At 40.7% G+C, this 15929-nt stretch overlaps 1 protein-coding gene across 5 annotated transcripts in view; it reads left to right on the plus strand.

The window, feature by feature from the left end:
- Nucleotides 1-15929, plus strand: part of PPIL2 (peptidylprolyl isomerase like 2) — a 65871-nt gene that overhangs the window by 19966 nt on the left and 29976 nt on the right. For all 5 annotated transcript variants that reach the window (XM_064675323.1, XM_064675326.1, XM_064675325.1 and 2 more), the window contains 4 exons: nt 6043-6118; nt 7475-7635; nt 9162-9237; nt 10409-10515. In XM_064675323.1, the coding sequence (XP_064531393.1) occupies nt 6043-6118; nt 7475-7635; nt 9162-9237; nt 10409-10515 (420 nt within the window). The remainder of the gene's footprint in view (nt 1-6042; nt 6119-7474; nt 7636-9161; nt 9238-10408; nt 10516-15929) is intronic.

The following is a 15929-nucleotide window of genomic DNA, read 5'->3' on the forward strand; positions in this document are numbered from 1 at the left end:
TTACAGATGAAGTTTAGTATCAAAAGTTCTAAAACTTTAGTTTAAAAGCAGGCACTTATAAGCTTGCATGATTTGAAAACAGGGGAAGAAGGATTCCAGGATCATTATTATAGAAATCACAAGTTAGTATGCATCTCATGAACAGTTCATTGCCACTAACCAAGGCTAATACAGTCTAATTCAAATAGAAAAATATTTTTCATTTATGTCTAAATTTAAATTAAGTGTAGCCCTTCTTCCCTACTCCCCAGTGCTTCACAGCATGTTTTTAAATATTTTTACTCTGTTCCTTTGGGCCTGTTGCTGTTCAAGCTAATGCAACAAAGTAAAATGTTTTTAATCCAATGGAAGCAAAAAATGGAAGATCTTTTTTCAGACTAAAAGTTCCCAACAGAATGTAATTTCATTATAACTGCATGGTTGGTAATGGATTTGGAAATATAAAAAAGGACAACATGAATGGCTAAAAATGTGTCTGGGCAGCAGTATGGAAAATGAAGTTATTTTGAAAAAATAATTGAAATGTGCAGTCACTAAAAAAGTATTTTTGTGTGTTTTATAGGGTTGGAATTGAATGTATGTGTAAAGAGTGTGTTCTTCTTACTTGCCTAGCCTTGATTTTTCACAGATGCTCTAGTCCCCTAAGTCTCAAAGGGCAGCAGCTAGCAGTTTAGTTATTCCCTGTGGGGGTTTTTATCACTACTTTTCATCTTCATTTTGTTCTTGCCATGTTTCTGTCTCACTCAGGGGAATAACTTGGCACCAACCAAGAATATTCTGGTAGCTGGGCAGTCACTGGGGCAGTGGGTGCCAGGAGGGCACGGCCATGCACTGCCTGCCCCTCTCACACCCTGTTAAGGTGGCATCAGTAATGTGTGAGTAGATTTGTTCCTCTGAAGGAAACAGTTCATTAGGGGTTGTTGTTAACTTCTGCAGTGCTATACTCTTCCTGAATAAGTTTAGAAATAGCAAATGCCCCATCTTGGAATGGGACTGGAAGAGACTTGACCATCTGTATGACCAGATAAAGTTTGACCTTCACCAAATTGGTTTTTAATTATTTTTTTCAAGAAGAGTTTTCAAGAAGACTAAAATGGCTTCAGGGTGTTGAAGGAGAATTAAGAGCCATTTCCTGCTCTGCACATCACCCACTGCAAACTTGCATATGTAACTTGATTTCTCCTGTTCAAATGCTGCCCTGCTCTGACTTGCTCTGGTGAGGCCAGGATTCCACCTGAAGTGGCATGACTGGTGTGGGCACTAAAACTGCTTGAGTGTATGTGATATAGAAATGTGTTGTTATTTTCTCCTGATATTTTCTTCCTATAAATTATTGAAAGCCAGCCTGATGTCTGCTGTACAGGCTCTCTTGTTGACAGCCCTGCAGGCAGCGTGGTGGCTCCCCACTGCCAAGCTGTGCCACCTGTGGCTCTGTTCCTCAGCCAGAGTTCATGACTGCAATCTGCTGTGTTTCTGTGTTTCACCAGAGCTCTGTCCCAAACCCTGCTTCTCTTAAAAACCTCTCGCTTCTGGGTTGAAATTCATCCCTTTGTTGTGTTCCCATTCCCCCATGTGAATTGAGCACTGTGGTATCCAAGAGAGCTGCAATTGGGAGTGAGTTGGTATCACTGACCCTGCTGTTTGGCAGAAAAGTAGATATAAAGGAAGTTGCTAGAAAAACATTCTTTGCTTTGCAAATATCAGCTGAATAGGGCTGTCTGTAATGGTGTGGTTAGCAGTAGAAATTAGCATTTCCAGAGACTGACTCTGAATGTCCTAGGAAACAGATGAGGTACATACCTGTGTTTGGTAGTGAAATACAACATGATAAATAGAAAATATAAATAATGTGTGTTTACAGATTATTTGTATCATCACATTTTTCTTTATTGATACATAAAGGGAATTCCTGCAGCTGCTAGGGGTGTTCTTTTACCAGAATAGCAATTGACCTCAAACTTGGCTTCTCTGTCCTAATATATATAATTTAAAAAAACAAAAAAATTTGCTTTTTTCAGAGGAGACATAATTGCATAATATTATTTTTCTGTTCTCGGTGCTAAACGTTATTCAAACACCAATCACAATCCTTCCCTATTATGTTTTCTGCTAAGCACCATCTCAGCTGGTAGCTTTGAATTTTGTGTCCTATTGCTATAAAGTTTACTTGTTAAAAAAGGCAAATTTTTTTAATTTGTAACTAAAAAAAGCAAAAGCACAACTTTAGTTGTTAATAATACTGTCTTACATCTATGATGTTCTTGTCTTTGCAAAGGAGTCCTCAATGCTTCCTGCACATCCACATACAGAAATTGCTTTTTCCCCTGTTGAAATGCAAATGTCCTGGGGTAGTGTGGCAGTTTTTCTTCAGCATATGGTGATATTATCCAGCCATGCAGGGCAGGAGGTAACGAGTTACACCAGACCCTGGGGTGTGAGATGGATTACCAGAACTGGAGTGCAGTTATTCAGGCAAAAGAGGCCATGGATTCTCATTTAATGTCTTGCTGATAATGCCAGAAATACATGTGACATTGTTCCATATGATGCCCTTCCTGGACACCAGCACTCCTAGTATGACTGCATCCTTTAGACTCTAGCTCTTTACTTTAAAGTTGAAATTTCCATTTCTTGGCTTTGTGATCTTGCCACAAACTCAAGTCAAACTTTCCATCTTCTGCAGTGCAGGTCTTACACTGTCCAAGTTTCTCTTTCCTTACAGTTTATCATTATTTCATATAATTTTTCTCCCATCTCTACCAGTTCATATCTCTTTTAAATGACCCTGACCCTACCCCACCTCCGTGGCTGCAGGCACAGCAGAGCAGACGTGGTGTGTTCCTCTCTGCTGGATGAATTGCAGTGTAGCCCTGTTGTGCCAGTGCAGCAGGCACAGTGCTCTGCTGGCAGCCTGCAGAGAGTCTTCCCTAGTAGATCCATGCTAAAAAATGCATCTTCTTTGCACTGCAGAAGTGGAGGGGCAAAAAGAAGAAAAGAAAAAAGGGTGTGGATAAATGCTACCAGGTTTGCTGCTGTTAGAGGAAAAAATTGAAAGGCTCCTACTGTTATGTGCTTCCATATGTCCCTTTTATTGTTTCTGTATAACCCAATCAGCTGTGGACAAGACGTGGTTCCCAACAAGCTGTTAAACAGCACTGACATTTGTGGCAGGAGGCAGAGCTGGTGAGCAGAGCTGGAGGAGGGTGAACTGCACACTGTTAATTGATGTTTCACTCCCCAGCCACTCCTCTTTGCTCTGGGTGCGACAGAAGGTCAGAGCAGATTTCCTCACAATTGTGGGTGAGGGCTCTGGGAGGGCCAACCCTGTGCCAGTGGGTGTGCAGAGGAGCTGGTGAAGGAGCAGGACGTGGTCACATGTGAAGGTGACAGCCCTGGGAATAATGAGGGATCCAGCACGGCCAACCACATGGTAGGAGGGGGATCAGGCCTCCGAGAAATCACACGCTCTAAAACTGCTGGGTTTAACCTGCTTTTTGGCAAGTTGTGTGTATGGTGCTTAAGATTAACAGAGTTTAAGCTGTTTCCCTAAGTAGGTAAAACCAGAAAATGACAGGAAAAAAACAAGTGGACTAAAACTTGAAATTAATAGTTTTCGTAGTTTAGCTTTCTGGAAAACATTAAATTTGAGACTTTTAATAGTCATGATAGTTAGCAACCCTTTGAAGTCTTTATCTGTGCTAGTGATTTGCTAAACAGGAGTTTATGGTTTGTAACCTTAATAAGAAAAGCCCTGAGACTGCCAACCATGGTGATTTGAATGCATATTTTTAGACATGCTAAGACAAACAAAAGTAGGCCAAGTTACTCTTCATGGTTCATCTTCTGTTTTGGTTTTGTGCACTTACACAGAACTTACTTAAGTCTTTGAACTCTAGTCCTTAATCTTAACAGGATTGGGAACATCACCATGAGCCTGGCCTTTCTCTGACCAGGAGCTTGAGGCTTTGCTGGTGTGGGTGCATCCATCTGCCCATCCCTGCAGCTTCTCGTTCAGACTGCCCTGGTTCTGTGCCCAGGAGCTGTCAGGGACGCAGTGAACGGAGCTTGGCAGCCTGACTGTTAGTGTTTAGACAGTTTTCTTCCTGAAGTGATATGTCTAAAGACTGGGCACACTTCTAAAAGTTAGGCAGTCCTACCTTCAAAAAATGTGTCTCTCACGTTGTAGGACTCAGTTCCATCAGTGAGGAAATGGGTTGTGTCTTCTGCAGCACAGGTTGGACTGGTCAGATGTGTTTCTGCTCTTGAGGGTGATAGAAACAAATGGTGTCTTGTGCCTAACGTTCACTGCACTGCTCTCACACTTAGCATGCTAATTCTAATCCATGCTAATTCTAATCAAACTTCTCCTAGTGTATGATGATGCTGTGTTTTAGAGGGAGGAATAAATATGTCCCAGGTGTCCTGTGTAAGATGATACTCAAGTTTCAACTCGAGGAACTATTTGTGAGGGTTTTTTCCACTGACAGAGGGAAACCTGTTTTGGAGTAGTTGCATGGGTTGTCCCCCTTCTCAATGTGTGGTGACTCTTGCTTTGCAGAATCAGGAATACAAGGGGCAATGCTGGAAACCAAACCTTTGTAAGGTTTCCATTTCAACAGATGGCCCATGTGGATGTGATGGAGGACCTTGTGCAGGAGACCTCAGTCTCATTTCTGGGGTTTGCAGTTGTCTCAGATCTCCTGGAAAGCAGATGGATGGCTGTGGTCTGCAAGGAGTCAGAGTGCTGGTGTCAGAGGATACAAAAATGGTTAAAGGGTTAAGAAACAGGTCCAAATTTCCTATTTCTTAGTAGTTTAATTTAAAGGTTGTCTGTGTCTAATGCAAGCTCTTAAAGAGAAAAGCTGTAATTTTTTGGCAGTCCGTGTCTCAATGAAGATCTGTTGGAGGGGTGAATAAAAGGCATAATTAGATCACTTAATAAATTATGGAGCTCCCAGCTCTGCTTGTATTACACATTTCTTTTAGCACAGATGGAATTGTCAGAACTTCAACACTGGTGGTGTGAGAAGTTTTGTTAAATTTGTTTGGGATAATATATAGTGTATATAATACTATTCATGTCAGGTCATAGTTCTTTGGATAATATGTTGCATTGTTTTTATCCTGACCTTGAAACTATTACATATTATTCTGTTACTCTGGTATTTTAGTTTGAATTGTTTTCTGTAAGATAGAATTTCCATAAATGACTGGGTGTCCTGGACTGATGTTTTGACCTTTCTGTGCTCCAGAGGAGCTTGAGGAGAAAATCTTGAAGTAATTGTAAGAAGAGGATTAAGGACTGTTTAATAATAGTATAATGTAACCTGGATCACCAGTAGGCATTCCTTTTCACTCTTTCTAACAAAAGGTCAGAGTTTTGCAGGAAGTTGCCTAGAGATAGTGCAAAGACTCCCAGTTAATGGACTGTGTGATTTTGCTGTTTTCCTCCTGTAGTCACTAAATTGAGTTCATAAGAGCATTTTTGTTGCTTTTTTTTGTTTTTAAACATAATTCTGTAGGCACTAGTGGAAAAAAAACCACAACTGTCAAAACAGTTCTTACTACAGAGACTTGCTCTGAGGTTCATTTGTATTTTGAAATGCATTGCAACTTCAGAGAGCATGTGCAAATCAGGCACAGGGTTATAAATAGAAGGAGGTGGCTGATGTGCATTTGACCAAACCACAGAATGAAGGAAAGAATCAGGGGATTGCAGCTCCTTGTTCTTTCTTCTCACTAGGACAGGGTAGACTCAGCTCAGTTCTGTTGGGAACTTCTGTAGGCAATCTATGTGTAATACTATGTCTGGAACTGAGTTGCAGACCCTCAGGAGTCTGTGTGAACAGGCTCATTGCTGATGTTGGTTGGGGTTGATGGCTTTGTATTTTTTTATCTTTCTGTGGTTTGGGGAGGATGGAAGTTGTTCTGTGTCCCCCTGTTCTTTTATTATGGTGGTGTCTGCCCTTCAGACTAGTCTGTTGCGAGGAACTGGTGCCCACCAAGCTCTCTGACATTTCTTTTTTCAATTATTATTTTCAGGATCCAACAAACCTGGATAAGTTCAATGTCTCAAACTTCTTTCACGTTAAGAACAACATAAAAGTAGTTGATCCAGGTAAGGATGAGATGAAGGTGGGCTGAGAAAACCCCAGCCCACATGTGGCATTGACTCTGTTTTCTGGATGGACATCCCTCAATGGCTGGTGCTTGGAAAGTTTCTTGGAAACATGAATAACTTGTGGAATCTGTCCCTTGCACATCAAAAAGTGTAAACATATTCTGAAGCAAAGACATGATTCTTTGAGAACTCCTTAACTGTCTCTGTTGAGTGCTGTGCAAACAGGGAAAGCTTTCCATGCCTTTCAGAGGGAGTGGGTACATGAGAGAGGTGAGGCCTGTTAGCCTGGTACCAGACCCAAGGCAAGGGAACCTGCCTCTTCTCACACTCCTCTGCTAGACCTCCTTCAGATTTCTCAGCAGTGTATTGCCCATCCTTCTGACCTGAGAACAATGGGCATCTTCCAAGGAAGACTTTTCTGAAATAATCCCAAAATTATGGTTTGGGTGAAAAATACAGTGCTTTTTTTCTACATATCTTAGACATTTGATTCTCATTTATTTTGTGATTTTTTGATAGCTAAATGCTTAGTAATATCTGCTAATATTAAACTACTGAAGGAAAAAAATTCTCTCCTTTGCCCTTGTGGGTTCCTATAGACCTGTTTCTAATGAGGTCTGATTGCTAATTCTAAGCAAAGTGTGTTTCTCTGGGTCTTATTATGCTCATATCTGGTTTTGGGGGTTTTTTTTTGTTTTCTTATCTACTGTTCTGCAAGCAAGCATCTCTTTCTATTTATCTGCTCAGAATAAGTGGGTATTATCTCAGAAATGGCATATATAATATCTAGCAAATAGTAGGCATATCAAGATAGAGAACAAGTGAAACTTTTAAAAATTAAAAAAATAAAATTAAAAACTAAATAAATCAAATTCTACAGTCCAGTCCAGCAGCCTCCTCCCCCAGTATCACATGAAAGATCTGATCCTGGGATTTTTGCATCATAGGCCTGGTCATTCAGTGAGGAGATGAAGAACAGAAGTCTATATTGTATCCAACTGTATTTTGCCTTTATTGTTCTATAAAAATTTTCCAAGGCTTGAATGGACTTAGGTAATTTCTCATGGTTTCAAATAAATTTTTATGGTAATTGGATTAATTATTTTTTTCTTTTCATGTACATCATATTGGCATTTATTGTGCTATATTTCGAGCAACACTATATTACAGTGTCATGAGTGTTGCTATTTGTCACTGTCTGCAGGAATAAATATAGTAACTAAACCTTTTTGTTTTTAAAAAAGAAATAGAATTAATACCTGGCAGAGTGTGATTAGATATGTAATAAACTGAAGGAGAACAAAATACAGTGTTTCTTTTAACTCTGAAGTGATTTAACTTTGTCTTACCTAGATGAAGAAAAAGCAAAATTGGATCCATCTTACTATTTGAAAAATACAAACACAGAGACCCGAGAGACTTTACTGGAGCTTTATAAGGAATTCAAAGGCGATGATATTTTAGCAGCTACTATGAAGGCTCCTGAAAAGAAGAAAGTGGATAAGCTGAATGCAGTAAGTTGACTTAATTTGCAGTTTGGCACTGACTGACTTCTTCAAGAATGGTAATAGATGTTTTTCAGCTTAGGGGCCATATTGCAGCATAACCAGACACTGCTCCTTCTGTTTTCTGTCACATGGAAATTTGTCATAGATGAAAATCTGAGAATCGTATTGGGATTCCTTAGAACAGCATTGTATGTGTCAGTGAGTTTCTGTTTGTTAAATCATTGTAAATGAACCCACACATTTGAGAACTGGAGCACAATAAGAAGAAGAATCCTTATGATGTGGTTATGATGTGTATGTTGGCAGAACCTTTTTCCCAGGTTGTAATCTCTCACTTTGAATTTGTTTATCATTGCTTCCTGCAGTTATTGGCAGAGAGAGCACACCTTGAGGGCAGTGCAAGTGAATCATTTCTGGTGTGGGCAAATATATAAATCATCCACAGCTGCTTCTCCATTTCTTTTTCCACTGGAATGCAGGATTTTAGTGGAATATTTTAAAGGATGTTCTTACAGGTGCATGTTACTCTGTGTTCATGGTTCTCAAGAGAAGTAATTCATCTGCATCTAGACTTCCTACATCAAAGGCTGTTTGTAATGGGCAAGACAGTATTCTTCTGCCCTTTAATAATTCTGGGACGTGTGTGCCTACTTGCTTTGATTACAGCTCTTAGTGAGCAGGCTTAGGGACGGATTAGGGAATGGATGTGACCAAGAAGGAGGATCACATTTGCTCCTTTTTCAGGGCATTGTTGTGTTATAATAAAAAAAGTGTAGGGAGAAGAAAAGGAGGGGAGAGACAATGGTGAGCTCTCACATGTTAGGGAGTGGGATTGTCAGCTGATGAGGTGGATGGGCATGGCTGTAACTTCCTTAGGGTGCAGTGAAACCTTGAGGAATGAGCACTGGCCTGGCCTGGATTCTTTACAGGCATTGCTGCAAAGCTGCTAAACCTGTCTCAGGGTTTATTAGATCTTTGTAATTTACTCCAAAATCCATGTGTGACGTTAACATTTCCCTTCTGCAGAAGAATTACAGGGCTCAAAATAGACAGTGGGAGCCGTGGGACAGAGCCTGTGCTCGCAGAGGGGCCCTGTGTGGGAGGGGGTGCTTTGCTCTCCCCTGTGCTATCTCTCTGCTTCACTGCTTTCCTTCCACTCACTCAGCAACACTGGAGACTTTTACAGATGTCTTGCCAGCAGTGCTCCTTTCCTATCTCCACCTGTGGACATACAAATAAATTCTCATAATAGAATCTTTGCATAGTGATGTATTAAACTGTAGTGGAAACATTAAGCCCCTTTGGCTCAGCTCATGAGCAGCCTTAACTCCAGTTTCATCAGAGCACATGTTGGGGTAGCAGATGGAGAATTATTGCTGCTCTGGATATTTGCTTCTGTCAGTAGGAGCTGGAGCAGAAAGTTTGCCCTCAGAAGGATGACATTTGTGTGTTTCTAGTGCTTATATAGTATCTTTAGGAGATAAATTCTAAGATCTAATGCCTTTTTCATGTGCTTTTTCCTCTGCAAACAGGCTCACTATTCCACTGGAGCTGTAAGTGCTTCCTTCACCTCCACTGCAATGGTGCCTGAAACTACTCACGAAGCAGGTACCAGAGCCCCTCCCTACCTCCCATTTTCAAGTGTGCTCCTTGGCACACACACACTGATTAGGACTGAGGGAATGCACTGATCATTGGGCAGTACCAATGCCATGGAAATGTATTCCCTAAGCAGATACAGACTTACTTTCCAGTGAGCTCATTCTGAAAATAATGGAGCAATTATGAATTAGCTTTGGCTTTGAATGGCAGTTACTTTTGTTGAATGGAAATTAGTGGGACATTTTTTATGCCTGGGGACCACAAAGCGAGATATTCCCTTATGTAAGTTAGGAATGAAGTATAATCTTTCCTCAGATAGCATACAAAGTCTTGCCCACCTTTTTGGCCTACCTCAGTATTGGTTAGAAGGACAGCAAGTTTTGTGGTGATAACTTTTGATTCACTGCTTTTCCAGGTAACATGAAAATGCATTTTAGTACAATAAAGTTTTCCTTTTATTCTCCAACCTAAACAAAAATGTATAAAATTTATTTAATTTGGATATTGATTAAATAGCTGAGTATTTCCAGTTAAAGAGAGAGGTCTGGCTTTGGGCACTAAAATTCAGACATCACACACTTAGGCAAAGATTGAATACCGTGTTTCCCAAGTTCAATTCCTTTACTTGGTGTATTACAGTGATTTGCAGGTGACTCTTGAAGTATTGAAAATATCTGACTAACTGGACATTTTGACAAAATGGAAATGGAAACATCCTAGATTGATCCTTTGGTTTGACTTTCCAGAAATGTCCAGTAGCAGCTTCATTTGTTTTCAGAACTGGGTAGGTCTCTGTATGTCAGCAGTTTGTGGTTGACTGATGACTACCTGCTTGACTTCCAAGACTGACAAGAAAAAATTTGGTTTCAAAGTAAAGTTTGTGGTTGGTAGACATTACTTGAAAATTATAGTTTGTAATGCTAAATGCTTCTCTGATTTAAAATATAGATAATATTTTTGGTTCTCAAGGAGTTGGTGGTTTTCTATAATGGAGAGTGTTTTGCACAGAGATTAATATGAGGTTATTGGAGATAAATTGCAGGGTACAATCCCTGAAGACCCAGTACCCAGGGGAAGAGGTCAGACAGGGGAATCTGTGAATTGTTTTCTGATGATTTCTAGAGATCAGTGAGTAAGCTTCCAGAGAGCTAATTGTTTGTCTTTTCCTTTGCTACAGCTGCTATTGAAGATGATGTTGTGAGGTACCAGTATGTGAAGAAGAAGGGATATGTGCGACTTCACACGAATAAAGGAGACCTAAACCTGGAGCTGCACTGTGACATGGTACTGTGCCCCACAGGATGTATCTGTAGATAAGAAACAGAATTGGAGCTGGCAATGGAAATGTCAAAGGAAAACAATTGTGGGTAGTTGCAGTAGATACAGATAAATAACAAGCTTTCAGTGGTTTTAATGTATTTTCATACATACACAAAACTCCATTTGTTACATCTAGGTATTATTTTATATATAATACTACTATATGTATAAATGTTCTTTGTAAGCAGTCCCATTGTTTTAATAGACTACTTACAACATGCCAAGGTACATGTTTAGAGCTTCACAGGGACAGGATTAGTGACCCAAACAGTGACAAAGAAAGAAGAGAGAAAAGAGAAGGCAGAGCACAGAGAAGAGAGAGTAGCCCAAGGTTACACAGCAGGTTACTGACAGAACCAGGGAAAGAACCTCAATGAAACCAAGAGCAGTCTGTCAGCCTGAGTATGTGTAGTTGAGATCCCCAGAAATGGTTAGAATTGTTTTTAAAGCCTAAGCTTTACAGAACAGACCTACATGAAAACCTTAGAATATGTTTTTTACTCCCTGCTGTCTCAGTTTTAAAAGTTCAAGTTTTCAAACATCTTCCATTTACCGTTAGGAGAAGTTAATTTTAAAAAACAACAGACTAGAGTTTTTTTATAGTCTGATTCTGGGGGAAATCTGTGGCTCTTAAAATAATAAACATGGCAAGACTAACAATAGATGGATGAGTTGTGGCAACACTGATGTCTCGGACGTCACTGCTTGATAGTGTGTTTGCTTATTTATTTGTACAGCCACATCTATAAAAGGAAAAAAAATTCATCATAAAAAGCCCAAACCTTCCATTGTTTACTGAGATTTTTAACTCAGGAGATTATAGCCCTGAAGGTAGATGTTTTAGAAAGTGAAGAATGGGAATAGAGGTTTAGATGGTAAAATTTCTGCTTGTTGTAAGCCTCACAGAGTTTAAAAGTAAGTGATGCTGGTTGGGAGCTGGGGTGCCTGGTGTGAAATCCAGAGATGTACTGGGAGAATGCATCCATTTTTGCCTGTGAGAAAGAAAAAGGTGCAAACAGCATAAACCTTCCAGCTTTCCCTTCTCTTCCTTTCTCTCCCAGGAGTCAAGCACAAGATATGTGCAAGCATCTCGAGCTGATCTGTGGAACAGTCTGAGACCCTCCACAGCAGCCTGGTGTGCTGGGAATCCTGTAGGGCACTGCCATCCCTGCAGGTGTTTGCCATGCTCTTAAATAGGAACAGGGTAATAAGGCAAAAAGCAGAGGAAGTCAGTACAGCAATATTTGGGGGAAGCAGCAGAATGAGCAGATTGCATTGACTCATTTGTTTTGCCATATGTTCCAAAGTGGCTCCTGGCTGGAGCAGCCTGACTGCAGCTATTCCTATCAGCGTGGGCTTTTGGGCCACATATGTGACCAGTGGCACTCTGTCCTGAGGACCCAGTCTCAATTGCTCATTATAAACTTCCTGTGTGATATCCATTGTGTTCCTTTTTTTTCAGATGAATTCCTGTTCATCTCCCTTTCACACACAAAGCTTCCTCATGTACACATTGGAAGTGTGTGCTGTTTTACACAACCAGACATGCTTGAACACTGGCCTCCCACCATCTGTTCCTTTTGTGTTGATCAAATCTGTGTGAATTCAGCAGACCTTTGGCACTGCCGAGGGGAAAAAGATATATATTTAGAATAAATAGGAAAAACTTGCTGCTTTAGGGACGTTTTCACAACATCCACTTTAGGTCATCACCTTAGGTCTATGAAATCAGTCCTTTCCGGGAGGCACTTGTTTTTCTCCCTTTACTATATAAGGAGTTTGTGCTTCTAACTTTGGTTTTCCTGCATCACACTGAGGTTTAGGCACCTAAGGTCACTCAGTGCAGACAGAGCAAACATCTGTCACAAACATGGACATAGACCAGCTATGATGGATCCACTGAGATTGCAAAGACATGGAAAATGGAGAAGTGCCAAAATCTAAGCATTGTTGAACACATGTAGTTCACCCTGCCTGTGAATATGCATGGAAACAGTCTTAATCATATGCTGAGTGTTTATCAGCTCTTCTGGCTTATCCAGTGCACAGGCTGAACCAGTCCTGGGAGCTGCTTGGAGCTGTGTGGGGAAATGGTTTACAGACAAAAGTTGGTTTTCTTACAAAAGTGTAGAATGTGGGTAAGGTCCTTGAATACAATCAGGGGGAGCTGGGCTGTAACATAATGCTCACCCACATTAATGTGCACTGGCTTTTTTGTTAATTGCTGAGGGATATCCTGTGCTCTGGTTATTCTGGAAGCCACCCCAGCAGTGATCATATTTGTGCAGTACTGCAAATAAATGATTGTGAAATGCTTAAGGAAGCTTGAGGGGGAGGTTACTCTATAAATATATCAGATAAATACTGTGTCCAGTATATACTGTGCAACATTTGAATTGCATTTTAAAATAGTCTTATGGTTTAGATTTCAGTCTATAATTTGAGGTGAAGTCTCCTCACTAAAATAGAGAGCAGCAAGTGACATATTTGCTGTTTAAGAGTGTATGTCTGCTGAGTCTCCAGTTGTATATTCGTGCCTCTGGGCTGTATTTAAGCAAAATATTCTTGCAGTTGTGCTCTCGGCACTCTGCACAGCTTCTACCCAGGAACTCTTGCCTTCAGGACCCTTCTTGGGTTCTCACTCCCTCTCCCTTCATAGCTCTGTTGTCTCCTTTCTTTCCCATTTTTTGTGAGCAATCTGGCAGTATGGATTGTTTGGAGTTCAGTCCATATGTACACATGGAAACTTTTGTTTAAAGATAAATCTAGGATTCTTCATATACAAGTACTTTAAGCTGTCAGTCAATAAGATTGATAGTGATGAAATTCTTCCTAGCACCAAAACCTAATCTAGAAATGTTTTATATTGATCCAGGGGAGAAAATCAGTGTTGCAGTGTGATTGAAGTCATCAGTTACTTTGTGACATGATTCAGAAAGAGTATGAAATAGGGCTAGAATCCAGATATTTTCAGTGCTTGAAATCACTTGTTCAGAGCACCAGAAAACTTCACTTATGTTCCAGAAAGATGATGTGTGGTTTAAGTTATCGTCCTGAAAAATGCAATTAAAAGACTTCGGCAGATAAGCTGGATTTTTTTCTACCCTTTTGAATTTGTGCCTCAAATGAGCAAAGCCACACTCCTGTTCTCTCTGCGTCATAGCTGTGCCTACTGCTCTTTTTTGCCATTTGTTTTTCTCCCAGTCTTCTTATTGAGATACAGCATGTTCCTCCTGATGGGGACTAATCAGGTGGCCATTTGTAGGGACGTTTTCCAGGAAGCTGAGTTCCCCTGTGCATAAGCAACATTTGTTGTATATACTAATTGGATGCAAATTTACAAAAATGCTACTTACCAGAAGTAATTCTGGCAAGTACAGATGATTTAACAAGTATTATCCTTTAAGTTCTAGTCTTATGCTTTGCTGAACAAATAAATTATGAAGAAATAACTGATGAAAGGCAATGAATTTCACTGGATTTCTTGTATTTTATTTACTGTGATTTTTCTAGTCTCCTCAAGTTCTTTTAGCTGCTTTAATCAGGAACAGCTGTATATTATCCATGTGTATTCTGCTGTATTAGTCACTAGAGTGGTGCAGTTATACCTTGTAGGTGGTGGAGCAACCATTTTTAAAAATATATATGTATGTCTGTATGTATAAATCCATAAATGTAATGCTCGAGAAGACCCTGGCAAAATGATGAACCCTTGGTTTGGTGTTCAAACCTCCCTTCTCTCTTTGTGAGTTCCCCTCACACCAGTGGTTGCTCTGGGGTGATGATCTGGTGGTTAAGCACACGCTGATCATGGTAATTCAATACTAATCCATAACTGCCACAGCAGTTTTTGTAAATTCACCTGTCTCTCTCACTTTAAGGTTTAAGGGCAAGTTGACATAATAAAGAAGAATGTGAGATGGATTTCAAAGCTCCATCCAGCACTCCACAAATGTTTTTTGAGGTTTTAGGACCTGGCAAACTCTGCCTAATGATGGTGTCTTGGTATAGCTATCTGAAGAAGCCATTATTTGACAAACATTGATGTTTTAATCTTTTGAGGCCCTTTGACCTGTTAAACATGCCTGTGATGTACAGTTGTGTAATCCAGCCCCTGTTCTTTGAAATCATCTCCTTTTGTGTGAGGGACTGTTCTGAAGTTCAGAAGCCACTGCTCTGCATCCTTCTCTGACATTTCTTGTTTGTACCTTGGCTGCTCTGATGAGAGCATGGGTGACCTTGGGAGGCTGATGGCTACCAGAGCTGTCCTGTCTCCATGGAAGTTGCTACAGGTTGCATCTTCTGAAAAGGTGGGATTTATGTGCAGTCAATTGCAGGCTGGTGAAATGCCAGGGAGCCTCCATGGGACCTGCAATATCCCAAGTTTTACAGGTGCTGGAGGTTGCTCAAGCAATTGAAGTTGCATCCTTGTTTAGGCTGTCTACCAGTGCTGTGCCCTGCTTGCCAGCCCCATCCTTATCAGCACCCAGCCCTGCACTGTGCTGTCTGACAAGCTCCTCAACCCTTGTGTAATGACAAATTTGAGAGGGGTGGGAAGAGGATTGTTTTCTTTTCTACCACTGCAATAAATGTAAGTTAGAGGGAAAGTAATAACTGTGGCTAGAGATGCTGACTCTGCCTCTGGAAAAGTAGTAGTTAAAAATGACAAATTAGATGAGTGAATTACATGCCTTATTTCACTTGAATTGTGCTCAGCTAAACTGATTGATTGTCCCTATGTTTGCAAAAAAGTGAGAAGTAAAACTGAAGTGTGTCGTCTTTTTACTGGCATCTTGTCTAAGCTGAGCATCTTGCTTAGACTTTGAAAAAGTTTTTGGTAGCATAGTGAATGTCAGTATTGTGTAAGAAATGCCTTTTAAAAGTGAAATTTAGCTATCTGCTGAAGTCTTTGCTAAGTAGCTGATTAAATTACCGTGGATTTCTGTGTAATGAGAATGCATTAATTCTTCTCTTTGTTCTAAGTGAAATTTGAGGCTTTGAGGTAGCAGAATAGGCAAATGTTTGCTGTCCAGTCAGTAATCTATTACCTGAGGCCTAGTTTGCTTGTTCTGATTCTTTCTTGTTACCAGTAAGTGTCTGGCCAGGTGTTTCCCCCCAGTGCCCTGGTGCTTTCCTGTCTGCAGTGCTCCCTCCCTGAGCTGTGCTCCTCTGACCACCGCCCCCAGAGTGGCCCCAGCGGGTTTGCTCCCCGTGGGACCAGGCTGGGAAAGGGGCCCCTTCCCTCAGCTGGGGCCTTCTTGAACTGAACCACCACAACCTGTCCCAGCTCAGCCCTCTGGCACACGGGAGAGCTGTCAGCAGGAAAGGAGAGCTGGCAGGGAGTGATGTTCAGGTCTGTAGTAAACGTTTTTCCTACA

This window comes from Pseudopipra pipra, chromosome 18, assembly GCF_036250125.1.
Source record: "Pseudopipra pipra isolate bDixPip1 chromosome 18, bDixPip1.hap1, whole genome shotgun sequence".
Lineage (NCBI taxonomy): Eukaryota > Metazoa > Chordata > Aves > Passeriformes > Pipridae > Pseudopipra > Pseudopipra pipra.